General features: G+C 48.6%; 1 protein-coding gene across 1 annotated transcript in view; it reads right to left on the bottom strand.

Annotated features, from left to right (window-relative positions):
* Window positions 1-4050: 4050 nt before the first annotated feature.
* LOC126543542 (phosphatidylinositol 4-kinase alpha-like) overlaps window positions 4051-22217 on the bottom strand; it is a 29826-nt gene continuing 11659 nt past the window's right edge. Inside the window, exons 7-16 of the mRNA XM_050190652.2 lie at window positions 21566-21676; window positions 19628-19923; window positions 17821-18724; window positions 15064-15939; window positions 13120-13589; window positions 11059-11457; window positions 9705-10275; window positions 7566-7856; window positions 6637-6948; window positions 4051-5119 (exon numbers count right to left, since the gene is read on the bottom strand). Coding sequence (XP_050046609.2) covers window positions 4673-5119; window positions 6637-6948; window positions 7566-7856; window positions 9705-10275; window positions 11059-11457; window positions 13120-13589; window positions 15064-15939; window positions 17821-18724; window positions 19628-19923; window positions 21566-21676 — 4677 coding nt within the window. The 3' untranslated portion in view covers window positions 4051-4672. The remainder of the gene's footprint in view (window positions 5120-6636; window positions 6949-7565; window positions 7857-9704; window positions 10276-11058; window positions 11458-13119; window positions 13590-15063; window positions 15940-17820; window positions 18725-19627; window positions 19924-21565; window positions 21677-22217) is intronic.

The following is a 22217-nucleotide window of genomic DNA, read 5'->3' as shown; positions in this document are numbered from 1 at the left end:
CCTCTGCCTGCTCTATTTCTCTCTCACTTTCTGGCACTAGCACTATAGCGCGTTTTCGACGAGAACTAAGATGTGACCGGACACACTTGGTGACAGCTGTGCCCTAGGCACATGACAAGTGTCTACTATCACCAAAAAGTAGCACCACAAAGCACCGTGCCGTTATAAATCGAGAAACGTGCGAGCACCCGCAGCGAAAGTTTCGTCGCCAAAACCGGCCAAAAGGAAGGTTTTTGAAATTCCTTACACATCTAACAGGACGTTCGTCTGTTCTTCGACGGCTGACGTTAAAGAACCTTAGGTGGTGAAAATTAATCTGAAGCCCTCGGCTATACGGTGGTTCTTTAGCCCCATTTTTGCTTCGGCATGTTAATACCCATGAAGGCAGCAATCAATCGATAACTATTTCAGATATGTCGGTCACAAGAGCGTGAACACGCGTTATTGCACGTGAAAAAAAATGTAACGATGACCTCAGCACCAGCGTCACTCGTGGCGTGCTTCAACACTGGGCCGAAGAAATCCAGTGAGGAATCCAAGAACGCTTGGCCATGAAGGGTGGATGCGACTGTCAGTCATTCGGCAATATGTATATACGGGTCGGTGGGATGAGGGCTTGGGCAAGGCTGTTGGACGGCGATGCCTTAGGAGGTGTGGTCTGTCGGGATTGTCGCCACAGCGACATTACTAAAATGAGGAGGTTCTACTGTGAGTTCACCTCTGAGGAGGTGCCCGCGCTCGGGCAAGTAGGGTGTTTGTCTAATCTTGTCAGGTGATTGCGTTCTGTTGTAAGGTCGAAGTAGCCTGAGGAATACCCAGTGCTCGACTGGTGTGGGTGCACTTGTGACGTCGGTCACGAGTATTCAAGAGCTACTGGTAAAATTAAGAACTAAACAAAGTTGAGCTGGTTGGTAGCAATTCATGTTGAAAATGTTTAGGCGTGCAGACTCCGACCAAAGAAAAGGGAAACTTGCAGATAAGTTTGACGTGTGGCTAAAACATTCCTGAGCTTGCGCCGATAAGTTTTGTGTCTACCTTCTTCTCCGCCACTGTGCGACCCTTCAGTTGATAGCGTTGTGTTGTCCATTTCCCTCTCCTCGTGTCCATGTCTGCCAGTTTTTCTAACATTCTAAAACTAACTTTCCGCTGAAGGTCCGCCGCATAATTTCGCAGTTCTGAATAAAATCGCTGAGGAAGAGACGCGTCAGTCTTCCACAGAACGTGTGTTGGTGAGGAACGCGGTACATGCAACACCGAGAAGCAACACCCACTTCCAACCAAACTACATTTTCTGTCTCAACAGAAAAAAGGTTATCGACTTCTCGCCTCAGCGGGTCATATACGAAAACGTGCACATGCTAGAATTGAAACAAAAAATTTCCGCGACACAATTACGAAGAGCAAGCTCCCTCGCGTGAAATGATTCACTATGAGAAATTGGACTTTCAGCTGGCTTATGTAAATAAAGTACTACATGCTTTTTCTTGTTCTGAGAGTGCGAAGTCGCCGCGTTCAAAAGGCACGGCAGAAAACTGCCGCTGTACACGTAGGCTGTATCAGAATGAATACAGGGTGTTCAAAGACTTGAGATGCAGAATATTCTGAGCAAAAGCTGCGCAGAAAACATAATTCTGCACTAACTTTGGAGCCGAGTGGTACGCATGTCAGCGGGATGGGGATCAACAGTAGTCGAACGAAGAATATCTCAAATCATGAAGGCTTTCGGTGTAGCACAGCTATAACACATGGATGCAGATGGAAAGCAAGACAGACACCAGAAAGCGCTGTGTGTCTGTCTTGTTCTCTCTCTGAATCCATGTGTTAGCTGCGCTATGCCGAAAGGCCTTCATTATGACGTACCAACAGTGGGCTTCTCACCCGTGCTCTTGGGAGAAATGAACGACCACACAGTAGTGCAAACAATCACAAGGGCATTTATTGCACCTTTCATAGACTAATGCCTACTATCTGAGTTGCTATCCACGAACACGCCGATGGGCGCGCGACGAATCGCGGAAGTCCGACTCACCGCTACCGGATAACGAGAGAATATGTTCGCCCCATGCTGGACACCAACGCCTCTTCGTTCGCGCGTACGGTCCCGCGAACGGTGGCGCATTGGAACGATCGTGTTCGTCCATTCCGGGGTAGGCCTCACGAGACGCTCTCGCAGAAGCATGGATCGGCGCACGCGCAGAACGTCCGCGCTGCTTGCCGAGCCCGAGCCCAAGAGGAAGAGCCTTCTCTTTTTTGCGCCAAAGTAACCCCGCTGTTAGGTGGCGTTAGCAGAGCAACACTCACGCCATCTCTCGTACTACCCTGCAAGCATACAGACTGCCGCAGAAAAACCATGCGGCGAAGCCGGATTACAGGAGACGGGAGCTATGCGAGAAAACAACATATCAGGGGACGCGTGAGAGTCGCGCATCCCCCACAAGCTCTAACATCAACACTGAATGTCTGTGGAACTTGAGGAACTTGTCATCAGAAACACCCCTTGTTCGATCGCTGTAATACGGAGGTGTTTAGTGATTTCTCGCAATCGTATTTAGAACGGTATGATTCCAAAGACTCCACTGGCGTGAACTGGTATTGAGTTAACCTATGCAGTTTACTGTTGTTTTTTTTATTTAGATGCGCTCTCGCGTTTACAGTGCTCTAGTGGCGCTTTGCATAAGTTATCTTTACCAGAAAGCTACCAGAACTGGAGTCAGCAAGCGCTAACATTATCTAACATTTCTAGAAAGACTTTTGCGTAATTTAGCAAGTCTCAAGAAAATTCCATAATCTGTCACCTAGTCCTTCGTAGTCTGTCCTTATTGAAAAAATAACAGCTAACACCTTGCGCACTCTCGGCTATCTAAAACGCAACATTAGCTACACTCAGCGCAAATCTTCCGCCACAAAGACTGCATACGAAGAATTTTTGCGACCCTGGCTGGAATTTGCGGTTTCTGTTTGGTCACCCTACCAGCCATATATAATTCTCAAGTCGATTCATAACCAGACTGCAAATTTCATTGACATTTCAGCCCATAATTGAGCTTAGCTAACATCAAGTTGTCATTGTCACTATTACCCTTGGAATCTCCGAAGAATGTAGCATTGCTTTGGCTGCTACATAAAATTATGCGTAACGTGCATGAGTCTACCTTGCCACACATTGTTCCATCCCTCATATCTTGGCGCCTGCATCTAAACTCAGATTCCACCTTATTTTCGGTTGCTCCAATGCATTTAATTCCGGTTTTGTCACGTGCCTTTAAACGTGGGAATGGTCTTCCTGATATGGCTGACATTATCGACCTGGTAACCCTCAGATAAAATATACTTGGTTCGCTTGGCTGAAGCCTAGTGTGCTGTTACTTCTATTTCTGGTGTAGTCAGCACAGTTCATGCAATTGTGTAACGATTGGGTTAACCGTATAACTGCGCAGTTTACTGAAAGGCTTTTACCATATAACTTCGCAATTTGGGTTCATCTTTGGAAAAATGGGTACTTACCCATTTCAAGTTCAGTTTATATTTGCATCATTGTACAACTTGCTTTTTTCTCACTCTTTGTTATTGTATTTAACCCACCCTCGCGCAGTACTCCTTCTGGAGCCTGTGACGTTACCTGAATAAATGAAAACTCAAAGTTGAGTATACTGCAAGTATACAATGGCCATCATTAGAATCCTTGTCACGATCAGTTTTCAGAACACCAAAGCGTGTTTCAGGCGACATAATCAAACACACGCTCAGGCCGGACTACATTTGCTGGCACAGACAGTTCTACAGAATATGAATAAGTGACGCAGGCTTCTTGATATTTGAGTCACGTAGGCTTCTGAACACGTGCCAGTCGTGCCTCCGACTTCAAGCAGTAGAAGACTCGAGTGCGATACTGACTAACCAAAACTTAACTTACATCGATTGTCGTAATGGTTTCCCAAGGTCAAATCACAATGAATACATCAGTTGGATATAACTCCCAATATTCTAATAAACCCAATAAAACGGCGCTTCAATTCTTCGAATTCATAGTAAATTTGAGGAGTCAATCCCTGTAAGTATATAATGCTTATATTCAACATAATCAAAGCAAAAATATCGTTATTAAATTACTGAGCCACGGGGCACACTGACGAATTTGTACTACGTACGCGGCGTTACTCTTCCATCACTTTACGACCAACGTTGTGGGCTTCGTTCCCACCGTGGTACTAGACGCCCTCGCTGCATTTCCGGAGAATGTCAATTTCGCAAGCCACAATTCCTCGCCAAGAGCGACACCATGGCGATGCCAACGCCCGCTAATTGTAATCAGCGCCAAGTTCATTGCGCCGCTCCAGCCGAGCTTCTCCGGTAGACTTTAGTCGTGGTTGTGCCACATGCTGGTACCTCCTCACAGGAGCGCCTTGAACTGTTCCATGTCGCGCTAAGCCAAGAGGTCCCCTCGTCCAGGTTGCGGTTCACCTCTGGCCACTGTCCGCAATCGCAGCAAGCCGGGACTATCAGCAAAGAGCTGCGTGTCCATGGCCGCCATTGTCCAAGAACAAAGGCAGGCGCAAGTTTCTTGCACCCCCTTGCTCTGGTTCCCTTCGTGGTAGATCTTTACTGTGTCCGGTCTCGTAGATGACACTGCTCGCCCCCTCAACAGGCACGTCCCTCCCTGCTGGGGCCATCCTCAGTACGGGATCTGGTTCTGGTAGTACTGGATCATGTCGTAGGTCCTGGTCCTGATGTTCAGGTACGAGTCGTTGATGATCTTGATCATGAAGGCCGCGGCCTCGCGCTCCGTGGCCGTCGGCGCGAACCGCAGCCGCAGCAGGCGTACCGTCTGCCCGCGGAAGCAGGGCAGTCCGGTGTCCAGCATCAGGGAGACCAGGGTGACCACGTCCTCGCGATAGGGTCGCACGGCCAGGAAGCAGCGCACGCACAGCTCGGTGAACCACTTGAAGGGCTCGGCCTCCTGCTTGCCGCCCATGATCATCACCATCTCCTCGGTGAGCTTGATGTCCGGCTCGAAGCCGATGTTGCCGCCAGGAGAGCTCTCGAAGAGGAAGCCGAAGTCGATGTGGATGATGTGGCCGTCGTCGTCCAGCAGCAGGTTGCCGTTGTGGCGATCTTTCACCTGGTGGTAAAGAAAGAAGAAAGTTGCGCAGACGCCATTGACGGTCGCGATATTCAATTTAAGCGAATTACCGAACGCTCCCACAAATTTGTTCGATTTATTAAGCAAATAATGTGCTTGAAGGCGTGTACTTGTTACGGTGAATATGTTTAGGCAGAGTTCGCTGTTTCATCGCGTATCGTTCCGAAGAAAACAGCCCTTAGCCAGCATGTCTGTAGCGGGAGCACAGGTCGCTATACATATGAGCCGGTTTCGTCATGCGTGCGTTGTCTTAAAAGGTGGTGTGAGCGCCGACGAGTAAGGCGACCTGTTAAGCTTCAGACAAAGCTTCAAAGCTCTTGCGCAACTGCACGTGCGTCTCAAACATATCCGTCCCTGGGTGACGAACGCGGCCCGCAACTGGGACGCGCGAGAGCAGGCGCCATTTTGTTTCAGCGGCGAAAGTCTGACCGCAGACCACCGACGACCAGCCACCGACCATTACTAAAAAAAACACGCGAAAAGAGCCAGAGAAAGCTATTTGCTTTAAAGATCGAACGTGGTCAGGTGTTGAGGTTGAAGCGAAGATTGTGCCTCGTATCTTGTCACGTCGCACTCTTAATGGTCCGAAGCACCAGAGAAAGGTGTAGCTATTGCATCATTAAGGGTGTACGATGACGCCGATTACATTGAGAGAATGACAACGCGTGAACATCTAACCATCAGTTATCGAAAGAAAGATCACAATAGTTTGACTAAGCACGGAAGAATGTATTGTAATCTCCAATGAACTGCTTCTCATATCAAATAACTTTTCACGCACCAAAAGAATAACTCTCAATCACGACAATCGCTTAACTGTAGTGCTCAGTCAACTAAATATAGTATTGCCGTAAACTCACCTCTGCATGGAAGCATCTTGCGAATATTCTATTGTCAAAGAGCTTCCAACGTTCTAGAGAGCCTTACCACCGTCATTTTTCTTCTGTGCCATACTATTTCATATCTCATTCATTAACTGATAAGTTATCCCCTATTGGTCTTCGCACGCAAATATAATTACCTTGCGCCTATATTATCACAGGTTTCATTACGCGCAATAGGAAAGAATAGCATGCGCACTCGCTGAATTAGAACGTGCGAGAGGTTTAGTTCCCTTTTGCTCCGATGCACTCTCCACCTTAGACTTTAGGAATGCGTGTCGAGGAATCGAAATCACTTCGTAAAATCAACTTTCATAAAATAAGGTTTTCTGAACTCGAAGTCTGACAGTGATGCGTCGCAGAAAAAAAGATAACTCGTTACCTCAAACTGCTGTGCTTCGGGCATTATATTTAAAACTTCGCTGAAACACCAACGCCCGTCATAACATAATTCTCTTACGCTGGAACTGTTAAGAAAAATTTCAGCCAATCATCGTGCTGGTCATATAATTAGCGAAGGCAGCCGACCAGAAGCAAAAAAAAAATCTCGTACGCACAGAGAGCTGCGCGAATTCGGCCCCTTGAATACACACGAAAAGATTTAGGTGAACTGGCCTGCAAGAGGAACATGGCGACGCTGTAGGCGGCCATGCTCTTGACGAAGTTGCTTCGCGCCTCCTGGAAGCCGCGCGTGGATTCGTCACCGTACTTCTGCAGGAAGTACTCGTACATGCCGATGTCCGTCTGTCGGCCCAGCTGGTCCCGAGACGTGGTGTCCGGAACGCACTCGATGACGCCGCAGCCGGGCGAGGTGGCCACCACGCGGTACGGGAACAGGTACACCTCGATGCCCGCGATGCAGAAGACGTGCTTGAAGAGTGCTATCACCTGGAGCGCCAGCATGTCCTGCCGCACGTCGTCGCCCACCTGCGAAATAGAGGTCCCGGAGAACCCGCACGCTTGTGTTTATGCAGCGTGGTTTTAAAGCTGTGCCCGGAGATCTCAATTTAAACAAAGCTCGTGTCAGTCAGTCAATGAAGCTTTTCTTTTCATTTCGACCATTCGGGGTAGTGTCCGGTTTCGTGAGCGCTAATTTGAGCCGAAAATTTCGGAGGAAAGTAGCACATGTACTTGTTAAATCAGCCTTGGAAATATGAGGTAGCTCTTACATATCAATACGATAGCATATTGCTCTAAACAAAACATGCCACAATCTTAGAAAAAGTTTGTTTGACCCGAGTGCATGGGAAATAACACAAAGCAGGACGATCTGTTTTGTGTATCCTTTGTTTTTTCTCATGAACTCGCGCTAAACGAACGTTTTCTAAATAAGTCATACCAACAACTCCCCACAGTCCCGATAGACCACAAGTTTTAAAATCAGTAATCGCATGTCAGGATATATATGGTAAGACGGCAGGCAAAGAAACCTTCGCTATAATGACTTTTTAAGCGCTGGTGTCAACCCACGTTGAGCGCTGTAGTATGGACAGCCGATTTCCTCGACTACGGCATTTTTCTTTAGAACGGCTCTGTGCACCGACCTTGAAGATAGCAGCCTGCCAGTGCTCCTTGCGCAGGTCTGAGGCGGTGAAATAGCCGGCGTCGCGCAGGTCCTTGTATCCGGCGGTGGCGATCTCCTGCACCTTCTCGATGCCCACGCTGCGCACCTTGAACTTTGCCCGGAAGGGCGCCTTGGCTGCGCTCTGCATCGGCGCGCCAGACGCGTAGTCGATGTCCACGATGACGGCTTCGGGGCTGGAAGGCAGGTACGACCCTTGCTCCACCTTGATCTTGGACAGCTCGCAGAGGCAGGCGCGTTTGCGCTCCGGGCCCTGAGCGAAGGAGAAAAGACGGAAGGCCTCAGAACGGGAGCATCAAACAAAGCAGAGGCAACTGGGGCTTCGGATTGGATTGCGCCAGTCACTTTATAGCCAACTGGTGAGAACGCGGCGAAAAACGTACAGTGCACTTGTACTATGTCTGTGCACATGTATACCGATGTGGCAAAGGAATTTGGTGCTTCATTCTACTTTCCGAAACAGACCCTTGTTTGATAGCAAGTAATTTACAATGCCCTTGGTCGCTGCCGTAAATTTTAGTTGTGAAAAAAATCAATTACAGCAACCAAGCAGGCGAGGCTCGGGACACAAGCGTTGACTCCCAACTGCCCTATGCCTGTCGCCATGATATATAGGTGACGTCTAAAGCATCACCTCTATTACGTGTTTCCGGCAGCGCCAACGCTTCCGACGCATGCAGTTAGCAAAACCATGGCCTTCATAATTGGCTTCTCTCGCCCAGAGAGCGATCACTGGGGCGTGGATTTGAACACCACCAGCTCATTCATTGTTCGTTTCTGCGCAGTTGTCGCTTTCGTTATGCTTCGCCAACTAGCCCGTCTTTACACATAGCTTAGTTACCACTACGGTAGAACTGGTTATTGATCTTGCACTGCGGTTTCGCGGGCTAGCTAAAGAGAAAAGCGCTCGCAAGAATCGCCACCGGAGGCAAACACTGGCTCTAAAAAAGCACCGCTGGAAGACAGATGGGCAAAACGTGGTATCGTTGGAACAGGCGTACATCAATTCCGGGAATTGAAGAGCTGTAGCCATGTTTTGGAAAATGGTGGCATGAGATCGTTTAAGTAAATGGGGAATGGTTATACAAATTTGTATAAACGACAAGAGCTCAATTTGGCGGTCTTTCAATTGATGACGCGGAGACAGTACTGTGGTATATTACGCAATGGCTGGCTTTGTTCGAAACTTGCTGTGCCACGCCTCGGCCGCAGTTTGATGACAGACGCATCATTCTGCGACAGACAGCGAGTGTTCGAGCGATAGCGTTGTGCGGCCCTCATACCTACTACGGCGATACCTTGCGGTGGGCTAGCATGGCGCGTCAGCCTGAAGGCAGTCACGGCTCGTCTGGAGCATTTCCGGAAAGAGAGACCGGTTCGAGTATGGGAACACCGTAACGGATACGTGATTCCATAGAGCTTCAGCACGCACGGTGCGCTGTTGCTCGCGACTCAGGCACGTCGGCGAAATTCACCGCGCGAAATGCGACCGGAGTGGAAGCAGCCGAAGCCTCGAGGATAGAAAGACAGGAAGCTGAGCAGCGAAATGCTGAACTTTGACGGCGTTAGGACGACCGCTGTGCTTTATGCTTGATGGCAAGTATGAACTGATGAATTACAACGCCTACGGACGTTTACGACTTCGCACAACTAAACTGCGTCGAGAAATCTGATGCTTCATTCGAGATACCGCAAAGAGCAGACCTCATTGTAACGTGAGATAGTTAACCGACAGTAACCAAGCACCTCTAACCAAGCGGCCGCTATTTCTATCGACAATCGGGAACCGATGTCCTACATTTAACGCCTTCGTATCACCACGTTTTCGGTTATTCTTAGCGACAAGGCCACGTGGGATAAATTGTGAGACCACTACCAATGGTTGTGCGCTCATTAATATAATATAAAAAGGTGTTCTTGGATATAGTACGTTCCGCTCAATTGAAGGGTACTGCGAAGGTTGAAGCAGTTATACTCTAACACCACAACAAGTGCCGCACCAAATCCACAAAGTTATATACTTATAAGGCTAACCAGTGCCGGTGGAACTGAGCACTCATCCGCACAACCAGTGGGCAACGGCCCACCCAAGCTCAGTCACCTTTGGGAAGTGCCTCAGCACGCCCGAGATGGCGGTGATCTTGGTGAAGAAGTCGAACTCTGACTCGTAGAACAGCTTCTCCTTGCCCGTCAGGTTGCTGACCATGGTGTCGATCATGGAGTTGAACACGTCGTACAGGTCGACGTCCTTCTCCTGGCCGTCCTCGTCGCGGAACATGTTGGTGCGCATGTTCCAGATGAACTGGTGCGTCAGCAGCTGGCTGATGTTGGCCGACGTGATGATGAAGTTGCGGATGTAGCCCATGGTGTCGTATCGCACCGCCTGCGCCAGCTGCGGGATGTAGAACATGAGCACGTCCGGCGGGCACGCCGACAGCACCCGGATGGCGTACTGCGCGGTGATCGGGTGCGGCGAGTACAGGCGCGAGAAGTAGGCGAGCACTTTGACGGGGGACACGGGCGCCCAGGCCTGCAGGTAGGATAGGTCCGGGTTGTCCTCGAGCACGAAGTCGGGCGTGATCATGTACTGGAGGGCCTCGGGCATGTGGCACACGAGGTCGGGGTTCGCTTGGACCAGCCTGGTGACTTCGTTGCGCAGCGCCTCGGATGACCTGCAGGAGAAAAAGGCCAGCGATGTGTTCAGCCGAGAACAGCTAACAGACCTGTGTATAGTCAACTTTTGACGAAGTGGACAAAGATACAACGTAACATTACATGAATGTATATCGGATGACGTGTCTGACGACAGCAGCGCTGCCGAAGGTATCAACCATATCGCACCTGGGGGCGGTTTTCTGTTGCGTGACTCTCCTGTTTTAAATAAAAACGTTGCAGAAATACATTCGCATTGATTATCTCGCTGCCAACGCACCTACAGGAGCAGCTAAGTGGCACAGAGCCGTTTGCCAGTATAAAAGGTCTGCCCGCTTTGGTTAAATATCACAAGGTCATTCGTAATTATGGGTGTCATGCCTACACGTTTTTACACCTGTACGATGATAAATAGGTCTCACTCTAGTACAGCGTATACAAATACCAAAGAGCAATTCCTCGAGGCAAAAAATGATAATGTTCCATTCGTTCAACACATCAAATGTTGTGTTGCACGAATTATTAAATGTCTTTAAGGAGAGGCACCAACCTCTCCTTAAGTACATTTAATTAAAGAACATGAAATGTGTAGCTGCCTCGAGCAGTGTTGTCCCACCTGTAGATATTCTTTGGCATCATGATACTACGGCAACCATAATACGTACGCTGCTTCACATTTTGCCGGTGACCGCTTTCCCCTAATCACCACCGTTACCACGCGCTGCCACTCGATGCACGTGCCGTGTCGCGGACGTCGTTCCCGTTCTCCCCACGCAGTCATCTTATAATAAGCACACCATTACCGAAAGCGGCTTGGCAGGTAGACGGCCAGCATGGGCGACAGGTTCCAGGCGCACTGGGCCATGTCGACCCAGCCCCGCTCGGTGATGTGCTGGCTCCTCCAGGCGCTGATGATCTCCTCGCCGGGCACGACCCTGTCGGGCAGCGAGAGCGGGTTGTACCACGTGATCAGGAACTCTATCTCCACCGACAGCAGCGCCAGTATGAGCGAACGCTTGCGCAGGTACTCCTTCGAGTACGCCGTGTCCGAGATGAGCGGCGTCTCGCGCATCTCCCGCGACGTCGTGGTGGTCGTGGTCGTCTGTCGCGTCGTCGTCGTCGAGCTCTCGGTCGACGGTCGGCTGTAACCCTGCTGCTGCCAGCCGGCGGGTGTCGTGGGGAACGACTCGGCCTGCGTGTAACTGAAAGACAGTGGCATATTGTCACTGAACTACCCTGGCCCTGCAATACACTGGCCTTCTTATCATACCTCTCTATTTCGCAAACTGTTTACAATATATGGCGTGTGAAACGTTTAAGCATGTGTCTATTTTTTTAATGATAATTATCAACCAATCAAGCGGTTGTTATACTACCGCTGTGTAATAACTATCAAAATATCCTGGAATGCTTATGTCGTGTGCAGGCGTCGTGCGCGTAGCTGAGTGGTACAATGAATCCTCGCACACTTCGCTCATCTTAACACGAGGACTCTCATAATTTGTGGCGCTTAATTTTTTTCTCCCTAAAGAAAATATTTGGGTAGGTATACATTACTTGGAGTATTATGCAAAGCAAGACCTTGCACAATAAAGCGCAATACAGAAGCTGAAGCCAACCAGGATTATTACGTAGGCCTTCGGAGCACAGCTCAACTAGTATCGCGTCCACATACTGAAGTCTCAGTTTCGCTCTGGAGGCGCAACATCGATTGCGATAGCAAATTATTGGAGATTTATACAAAGCAAGGACAGTAGTTTTATGGGCCGTATAAACTTATAAACATTCGCATAGTAACTGAATTAACAAGCCTGGCGCCACGTGCGCATGGGCAAACATGAGCACATCTCACTCGATGACCGCGGACACTCGCCCTTCAAACGCTGGTGTGAGAAAGTGTGGCAGCAGCAGCGAGCGAATCGACCTTCGTGCTGCCTCTCGCTTCAACACGAACAAATCGGCGAGAACACAGCGGACACGAAGCTATCAGCCCTCAGTGCGCTTAGATTGTACTCATCGCAGGTTAGTTCTCATCGCCACGTGCAGCCACCGCCAGGCTGAAAATCGCGAAGTGAAAACATATGCATACGGGTCGATCGTCGCTTCACTAGCAGTACCGCGCAGTGCTGGTCTTCACTGCATAGGAGCGTTCGTTGAGGTAAAGTTGTAATGCTGAGTAAATATGAGAGCACAGAATTATTCCGGTTCGAGCGTTTTCGTACACATTTCCCTGTTCCGAACTATCAAATGCGCAAGCTACCGCGTTTTTGCTACGCACATCAGGGTCATAAAATATGATTTTCTTTTTCTCTCTTCCATTCTCACTCCCTGACAAAAATCGATAAAATTGAAAACACTCAAGCAACAAGTTTGCACCTGAAAAAAGTAATCCAAGACGGATGTCGCAATTCTGCAAGTTGCATCTATTGTGGCATCTAAAGTGTAGAAAATTTACGGAACACTCTTCTTCTACAAGTTGCTAAGATATAAATTTCCTCACTTAAACGCACAACAATATTCATTCAGACTTTATCGGTTGTTGCGACAGTAAATGTACCTATATACGGTACATACGTATTTCGATGGGTAACTCAGTAAACCCAAAGCTGAACCTTCCTCTTTGCGTTTGGCCACTTTTCCGGTAATGCTAAATAAAAAAATATATGCTTCGTTGAGCGGACCGGTACGTGCTTTGAAAGAACTACAAACACTCACCAATGATCGCTTCAAGCGTGTGCCAGCAAGCATGCAATGACACTTGTTTGGAACGCCCATTACAAACGCATTCAACTGAATGTACAAAGCATATATAGACGAATACGAGCGGTATATACATGCATTTTTTGAACGACACGTGCGCTTACCCACTCTCGGTCGCCGAGCTGCCCGCCGACGACCCCTGGCTGCGATTGGACAGCTGGTTGCCCACGATCTCCCTGCCAAAGCTGGTTCGGCGCAGGAACTTCTTGTCGTTGTGCATCGCCATCCAGAACTTGACCATCATGAGGATGTTCTCGCGCAGCTTCCCGCCCCGCTCGGTCGGGTACAGCTGCGGGCCGCAGAAGTAGTCCAGGCAGGCGGAGTAGATGCGCTCCCGGAGGATGCTGCGGATCATCTGACTGCTGAGCGCGTCGGCGTCGCTCTGCAGCAGCGACACGGCGCTGCTCAGCAGGTTGAACCGGGTGCCCACCACCGAGATGTGGCGGCAGCTGAACTTCTCGTCGCCGATGGTGGGCGAGAACGAGCGGTAGATGAGGTTGGTGAAGATCTCTATCTCGGCCTGGCTGCTGAACTTTGCCGACTCGATCTTCTCGACGATGAAGTTGACCCACACCTGCGACGGAAACGGGGCGTTTGGTTCCGCGGCGGAAATTATCTTCCTTCGGGTACGGTGCGCGCCACTCGGGTACACGCGACTTTTTTTCTGCCAGTTCTGTACGACGTAGGAATGGGGAAAAGTGCCGGACATCATGCTTGGACATTATGATGCGAGTGCGGCGCCTTCAATTTGCCAAGATTTGCATACACGACCACATACCGAAAGAACTATGCCATGTTTTCAAAGATGTTTTACGTGCCGAGTTTCGTCAGTAATGGCAAACCAATGAATTATTTTCCTTTCTCGTAACGCATGAAGCCATTATTACTAACTTGTGCAGACGCGTTGTACTAGTGATTCAATTATCCTTACAGAACAAATGCGACGTTGTCCGACTGCACAATAAATCAATGTTTAATTTCCCTAGAATGTCAATTTTGACTATTTGTCTTGTTTAATTATGCCTGTATCTGTGTACGTTTGACATTGTGCCGCTTCCAAGCACTGACTTCAGGGGCGACGGGCATCGTCAAGCTGCCAAGAACCTGGTTATTCCGCAGCCTAGACATCTGTATCAGTGTAGAACACGAAGTGTGGAATATATATATGCATATGAGCAAGCACTAGCATACACACAAAACACCATTCTACCCTACAAGGAAGTCGCCCCACTTCATTAAGAATAAATGTTCTTTCTCTCTCTCTCTCTCTCTCTCTCTACTGCTACTACTACTACTACTACTTTCTTTTTCTTTCGATGGAGTCTCCAGCAGCATAAAATAAAATTTAGCTGCCACATTGATCAACGGTAAATCGTAATTTGTGACTGAAGCAGCAGTTGTGCGTGACAATGTGCTAGCCTGTATACCGTTACGGTCCCAGTGCGCGCGAAAAAACAGGCGCACAGAATAGCAAATAAGACGGAGGGTTCGCAGAAAGACAAAATTTAACTGGATCACAGTGAACCGACGTTTCAAGAGGTGGACTTGCGTCCCTCAGTACTCCGACAATCACAATTCCCCCTCGTGAAAACGTTGGCTCCAGGCTGATGCTCTTATTTACTATATTGGCAGTCATATGCCTCATTATACAGTCAGCGCATTTGGAAATGACTCAAATGTTCAACGTTCTACGATTTCGGCCAAATGATTATTCCAGTTGAGAATTCTTAGCAGAAAAGTTTTTTGGTGGTATCACCAGTTACTAAACGCAAACTTTCTGTAAGGCTGACATCAGTGACTGAGACGTTCAATGGCTGGTTTACCATGCACTATTTTGGTGATGCGAATTTATATTATAATCCACAAAAACTTCAGTGTTTCCGTAATGGCTCTTGTTCCTGCTCGTCTGGAGTTTCACGCTTTGTAAAACAAATCATGGCAAATTCTGCCGTTGTAACACCTATAAAAGTACCTAACTGACATTGTTTGAATGATAAATCGTACTGCTTTGCGTTGTATCACATAGAAAAAAAAGAATGACCCCAAACCTCGTGCGGGGCTATGTACGGCGCCTTTGGGCGCAGGTCGCTCTTCTCGCCCACGGCGCACGGATCCGTCTGAACGGGGTCCTTCGAGAAGATACCCAGCTCTCGCTCGACCGTCGCCTGCCACGCGTTGGACATCTCGTGCAGGAAGCGCAGTTCCTCTTCCGGCTTGGCCGCCAGCAGCCACTGCCAGCAGTAGATGGCATTGCGCGTGGGCTCCTCAGAGAAGTACTCGACGGGCGACCAGCAGAGCGCCCGCAGCAGCCTCCGGTCGAGACCCTTCATGCTGACCAGCAGGGCGCAGATGCGGAAGATGCACCGCTTGTGGAGCTTCTTGTTGGACGTCTTCCAGCTGGTGTGCAGCTGGTTGAGCAGCTTGGCCGCGAGCTCTTTCCTCGTGTAATCCGTGTTCTTGGAGCTCATGAGCAGGCCTGCCACCTCGCCCGAGTACCGGCAGCGAATCTCCATGGAGCACACGAACTCGGAGTAGTCCTTCTTCACGCAAGCCGGCCACCGCTCCAGCAGGGACGTCGACTGGGGCGAAGAACTGGCATTGAGGCCCGCGAAAAGCATGATGCTCTCGATGGCCAGCCCGACGCCCGTGTGCTGGGTCAGCGCTTCTACCAGTTCCGAGTTGGTGACCATGTACTCCTGGAGGTGGGAGCGAGTCGCTATGGGGGCCCACTTGACGGCCTCCTGGACGATGCCCTGGCAATGGGCGGCCAGGTCGCGTACGATGGTCTCCCGGCCGTCCATGGTGTCGGTCAGGGTGATCGAGTACGGCGTGAAGGGGACTATCACCTCCTGACCGGTCTCGTTGGCGTCGAGTTCCAGGGAGTAGGCCAGCGCCTGCAAGATGTCGAGCATGGCCCAGAGGACCTGCCCGAATGGCGGCATGGTTGCGAAGCCCGTAAGCCTGAGACAAGCAATGCAAAGCATGTGGCGGTTTCTGAACCGTGATGGCTCCCACCGGCATCAGCCATTTAGTGACTGTTTCCTTTTGCCAGAGGGCAAGTTATTGGTCTCTCTATCAACCACTGTACTATTTTTCAACCTTATGACTCACTGATAGTAGGCCAGCACTTGTCAGATGTCGAGCATGGCCCAGAGGATTTAACCAGTAGACGGTACGGATGCAACGTGCGGATAAGCTGTCCTACACAGCACATTTCTTTTCGAAGCATGACATATTACCCATAAATACAATTCATGTTTTTTCCTTGTCTATAGAGATGGACGTCTTACGAGTTGTTTCTATCTGAACAAGCAAAAGTATGCACCATCTTAAATTAAAATTAATATTTGATTTTCGTGCCAAAACCACGATCTGATTACGACGCACGCTATAATTGCTACTCCGAGTCAATTTCGACTGTATGGGGTTCTTCACCGTACACCAAATTCACAATATACGGGTGTATTTGCATTTCACCCTCATCGGAATTAGATGTTTTGAGGAACATTTCAGTAAGAAGATTACGTGCGGTGACTGGCTGAAATTTTCTTAGATACTACCAAATAATATAATTCCTCTTATTCAATGAGGGTTTGTCTATTGTCCTACTTTCTGTCAACAATGCTAAGTTTTGTCATTAAACAAACAGCATATGCGCTTGTTTCCATATTTCCACCGTTAACGACTGGCCGTTTTCCCGGAAGAACAGCTTTCCTTGGAAACGAGTAATCTTTTTTTAAAACCACGGCTTTTCAAGTGTGCATTTGCACACGGAACATAAAATTCGGCAGCATTTTACACTGCTGTAACACGTAAAGGCGAAGGCCTGCTGCACACGTGGTAATGCATTAAGTTACACAATGAGAGTGGTCAGACTTCTTGCAAGACATAACGAGCCGCAGTGTGAAGAATGTATGGCGCTATAGGCCGACCTCCTCAATGCCACACGCGAGCACCTAATACACTACCTAAAGGTTTTCATTCTTTGCTGTTCCAGCCTTTGTTCTTTCTTTCTTTGTTCTATTCTTTCTTTCGGTTCTTCATTCATATTCAACCATTGAATCTTTGCTTGCTTACGGGCGTATGAGCCATTCCTAGTAATGATATTCTTTGCTTTACTGGAGTAGACGCCGCCTTTCTTGGGTACGAGCCATTGCAATGAGTCACTTAAGGCCTTAAAAAGCTTCGATTCATAAGAGAAGCGATAACAATTGACTGCTTTCAGGATTCTATATTAAGCAAGCACTGCAGCTCAGATGAAGGCCTGTGTCCTCTATGTTTTATTGTTTCGTATAACAGATTTTGGTTAAATCGCAAATGGTCTTTCAGTCATGTCTAAAAATCAAGCACTTCAACCATACCGCGGTTCGCTTTTAACAATTGCATGCTCTTACGTGTTTCGCTTCAGTTCTGTCTATTGCGAACAGTGTCGGTAAGTTCAGGTGTCCTGTATAAAGCCCTCACGGGCAATAATGCAAGACTAGCTACAAATTAGCTCAGAAAAGCACACCAAGTACTTCATATTTCTACTTAGTACGTAGTCGCTGAATCTCATCAGGCTGTCTTGAGTATTTCTCGTATATACTTACCGTCGCAGTATAACAAAACATTAGGATGCATAGTGGTTCATCTATACTTAGCCACAATATCTGAGTACGGCACAGGCCAACCCTTGTTACACATGACATTATAATGCATGTTACGAGCCCTGCACAAGTTTTCAAGTGTGTTGTGTCTCGACGTGTAACACCGAACGCGTTGCTCATCTCATCTAATGGTGCAAACAAACTTGCTGCACGTCTCACCTTGCGGCTCCACAGCAAATGTGGGAAGCGATCGATGAAGTTCGAAATAAACTTGTCGGCTACACGCCGAATCTGCTTCTCGGGGTCGACGAACTTCACAAGGAGAAAGACAAACGCCTCCTCCAGCTCGGTTTCGCGCTCCTGGTGCTTGGGTTTGTCCTGCATCACGTCGAGAAACATGTCGAAGACCTTATCGGCAACCGCCGACATGCATATGAACATTCCACCCTTGTCCTTCTGTATGAGCGGGAATTCGAGGTACTGCATCATGGTCTGGTACGGGGTCTTGGTGGACACCGAGTTCTGGATCCTCAGCGCTTCCAGGTCATTGACCGACAGCAGATAGGTGGCCTGCTGGAAGTTCATCTTGTACAGTATGGTGCTGATCTCGGTGCCTCCCTTGAGTTCCTTCAGCAGCTGAAACTTGACGTCGTTGAGGTCGACGATGGCCGAGGTCTCGTGGCGCACGGGGTTGTTGAACTGCAGGATGGGTCTCAGGTGTTCCTTGCACACCAGGATCGGTGACTTGAGCGCGATGTCGGCGGTCCCGTAGTACCAGTCTATGGGCCACACGCCAGACAGCACGGTGAAGCCCATGAGCGAGGCGTAAAGCCAGAAGTCCCAGAACAGTTTGTGCATCCTCGGCTTGGCACCCACCACGGGGTCCATGCGTTGCACCAACGCCGAGATGACAGGTATGAGAATGCCCATGTTGGCGGCGCAGCCCGAGTCCTTGAATGCTAGCTGGTTCTCGCAGTAGCGGCACCCGTCGAGTCCGATCTGCACGAAGAGCTCGAGGAGAGTGCTGAGCAGCTCGAGCTTCTCGTCGGCCCCGTCAATGCCCGAGGCTACCTTGACAAGGACTTTGATGACGGGCAACGCGACGTGCTTGTAGCCGGGAAACCTGAAAGTAAGCGCTCGAGGATGTTCGTTTCGTTCTTTTCAGTGGAAAATATTGGTATCATATTCAGGCAGAACTGAAGTGACTGAATAGTTATCTGAAGTGTATAAAGCACAGCGTTTGCCGAGAGCAGAGCATTCGTAAGTTGTATTATCATGTAAGCCTACAAGATTAAGCGCCAGTGCTGCGAAAACATGGTGCTGCTCTCCCGGTGTACGCGTGCCATTAATAAAAACAAGGCAAGAAGGTGAGTAAATTATTTCTAGGGCTGGAGCCAATGTTTCGGCAGGCGGACCTGGCTAGTTATCGAGCTGGGTGTTGAACGCTGAAACCAAACTTTCGAAAGAGAGAGGAGGGTTGCAAAATTTTCGACATGTCCTCTTGTTGAAACTAGCCTGATACTAGCTTGAGACATCCCTTGTTTGACCACTCTTGATGTCCGACATCCTGTACGGCGGACTGAAGTCAAATACTCAATAACAGCAAATCTTCATTACGCTGCATTTCAGCTTGAAAGAGCACCAGCTTCGGCCAGTCTTACTGCATTTCTGCTGAGCTGACGGACGTAAGACGATATACTCATAATAGATCAAGAGCTTGTTCGATTAAACTGAGACATCATAAACGTTTCCAGTTCTTATATAAAATAGACACATCAGACGGACGCAGGAAAGATTGCAGGACCAGAAAGCACGTTGGCTTTCAAATGATGGCGAAGATCGGCATTAAAAACTAGCCTCCTCCTTGTCCTGTCATCTCTTTTTATGTATGCGTGTTTTATTCTTTCCTAACGTCTTTATTTTAAGCTGTCCGAGTTCCAACGAGCCCAAATTTCCGCACCAAGTATTTATTCTCATAAGCCGCTCTATTCCCTTTTACTCAACAATGCCTGCCGCGCGAGCTCACTTGAGGCCGGCGTCGGCGATCTTGGCCTGCATGGAGTTGGAGACCAGCGTGACCATGGTTAGCATCTTCATGATCTCGTCCCTGACAGACCTGTCCACCTTGGCGACCAGCATGCGGCCCATCTGGTCCACGATGAGCGTGTCCAGCGTTGAAGGGGGCTTGCAGAAGCGCTGCTGGAAGAACTGCAGCACCGACTTTTCGGTCCTGGGCGTGCCCCTCAGAGCCACCGCCATCTTGCCCAACGCCATCACCGTGTTGATGGCGATCAGCGCTCCCTCGCCGCCGCTTATTTCGGCCTGCCGATAACACACAAGGAACACGGACGTCACTTTTGGTGCTGCGACATCTACTCCGTGTGCGTGCTGTGCTAATTCGAAGGGGAAGCTGTCAAAGGGGCTCAATTGTGCCATATTCAGAAGGCATGCCGTATTTCCTGGTCTATAGGCCGAGGTCTACATGTTCAAAGTTAACATTTCATTGCTACGGATTTTGTGTGTGTGCGTGTGCGGTGTCTGCGGTGTCTGCGGTGTCTGCGGTGTGTGCGGTGTGTTGTGTGTGTTGTGTGTGTGTGTTGTGTGTGTGTTGTTTTCGAACCTTCTCTAAATCGTACGGCACATTTGAATAAAAGAAAAGATGTCCAACAACGCCTGGAAATTATAAAGCGAGGCTTTCTTTTTTTTTTTCGTACCCACCCGGTGTTTCGCGTGACAGCTGCTAGGTCGGACGGTATCTCGGCGGACATATTCGAGGAAGGAGCATGATTATATATGCAAACATATGTATGCGAAAGCTTTAAGGGCGCCGAATGTAAGTTCCAACAAACAGTCCTATATACTGCACTTGAATGATGACCGACAAAGTAGTGCCAGTAAGCGCGCCTGTGTTCTGCGCGATAGAAAAATTAATGACGGCATAAAACCTGGCAATATGGTGCCAGCTCACAGGTATCTCGAAAGCAGACCGACTTCTTGACAAAATAGCGCATTACATTCAACGAATTACTTTATCTTTTTTTTTTCTTTTTGCCATTCGGTGCGTCACTGGGTGTTCGCCTATTCTTGGACAATCATGCAGGATGGGTACGATTTTACGCATCGCCCTTAGAATAGTACAGAATTTGACACACACCACTTCACTAAAGCATCGCTTTGCGTAGATTTCGGCATGTGCTTTGCATTTGTATATTTTTAACGTCTCTAATGTTCTGCTGATATTTCCACAACTGACCTATGTAATCAATTTTTACTGAACCAGAAACTAGCCTTCCTTTTCTATTGGTATTGATACTTCCGTATGGGCATTTACGTTTAATACTGAATTGCATTTATTTATTTATTTATTTATTTATTTATTTATTTATTTATTTATTTATTTATTTATTTATTTATTTATTTATTTATTTATTGAAGCAACACTCAAATCGAACGTATGCTGGCGAAACTGACATAGCCGACCCGAATGTGTACAAAGCTTAAAAAATATTTCAGCCGACATTTGTACCGATCCGTACAATGGATGGGATCGGTGTGGAGAATCTAAGGAAGGCCACTTTATTTCATGAGCAAATTTGCTCATAAATTGCAGTAAACATTCCCTTACTAATTAAATTACCAAGCATGGTGCCACGCGCGCACAGGCAAACATGAACAGCTCTCACTCGATGCACAGCGAATCGAACACTCACTCTCTCAACGCTGTCTTAAGAAAAATTATACATCAGCAACTAGCCCCGCAATGTGTTTTGTTAAGGTTCCTTCAAAGCAACGATAACTTCAATGCCGTGCTTTCGCGCACCGCACGGCGCCGGAAGTAATTGCGGCAGCCGGGAAAACGTCATCGCTGCCATGTTTTGAACATAACCGTCGGGCCAACGAGAAACCATTTTTACGAGCAAAAAGCTTTGCGAGTCAGCGTCACTTCTTTCGTTTTCGCACTTACCTGGAACAGACGGTTTGAAGCAGAAGCCAGGTACGCCTGCACAATCTCGGGGTCTCGCTCAATGCCTACCCGAAGCACTCCGCACAGGCAGTCGATGCCTGCGTCGCGCACCTGCGTGGAATTCGGTTAGGAATGTTTCGCCGCAACCCGTAGAGACGTTTGGCGCGAATAATTGTCGATCAAATGAACTTCCCGATTTAACGGAGAGCATTGCCCACCAACTGATATCAAAGATCCGAGTGCATGAGAAGTCTCAAAATACCTGGTATCCCCAATGACGTGAGCAACGCAGCTGTCTGGCGCATGATTAAAAAAGACAAACACGGCATTTATTTTATCTGCGAACAACGTTTTAGCAGAGAGAAAGCGCAGAATCCCCCGGAATGGCGTACCACTCGGTTCTGACTTAGTATAGCCGTCTCGTGTCCGTTTTAGCATTGAATGGTTAGGCTCTGGCATGCCTGCTTCGACTGCCGGGACCGGCCTCCACAAAATGAAAGCGCGAAAGCTGTCATGCACACGAGAGTAACGTGATGATATGCAAAATAAACCCAGACGGATTTCTCTGAAAGAAACCTTCACGTTTGAAGAAAAATTGTGCGAATCGACGACGATTGTCAATGTACGGAAACAGCCAAACGCTTCTAGAAAG

The sequence above is a fragment of the Dermacentor andersoni genome, chromosome 10 (assembly GCF_023375885.2).
Source record: "Dermacentor andersoni chromosome 10, qqDerAnde1_hic_scaffold, whole genome shotgun sequence".
Taxonomy (NCBI): Eukaryota; Metazoa; Arthropoda; class Arachnida; order Ixodida; family Ixodidae; genus Dermacentor; species Dermacentor andersoni.
The sequence above is the reverse complement of the archived record's forward strand: the minus strand, read 5'-3'. Positions and strand labels throughout refer to the sequence as shown.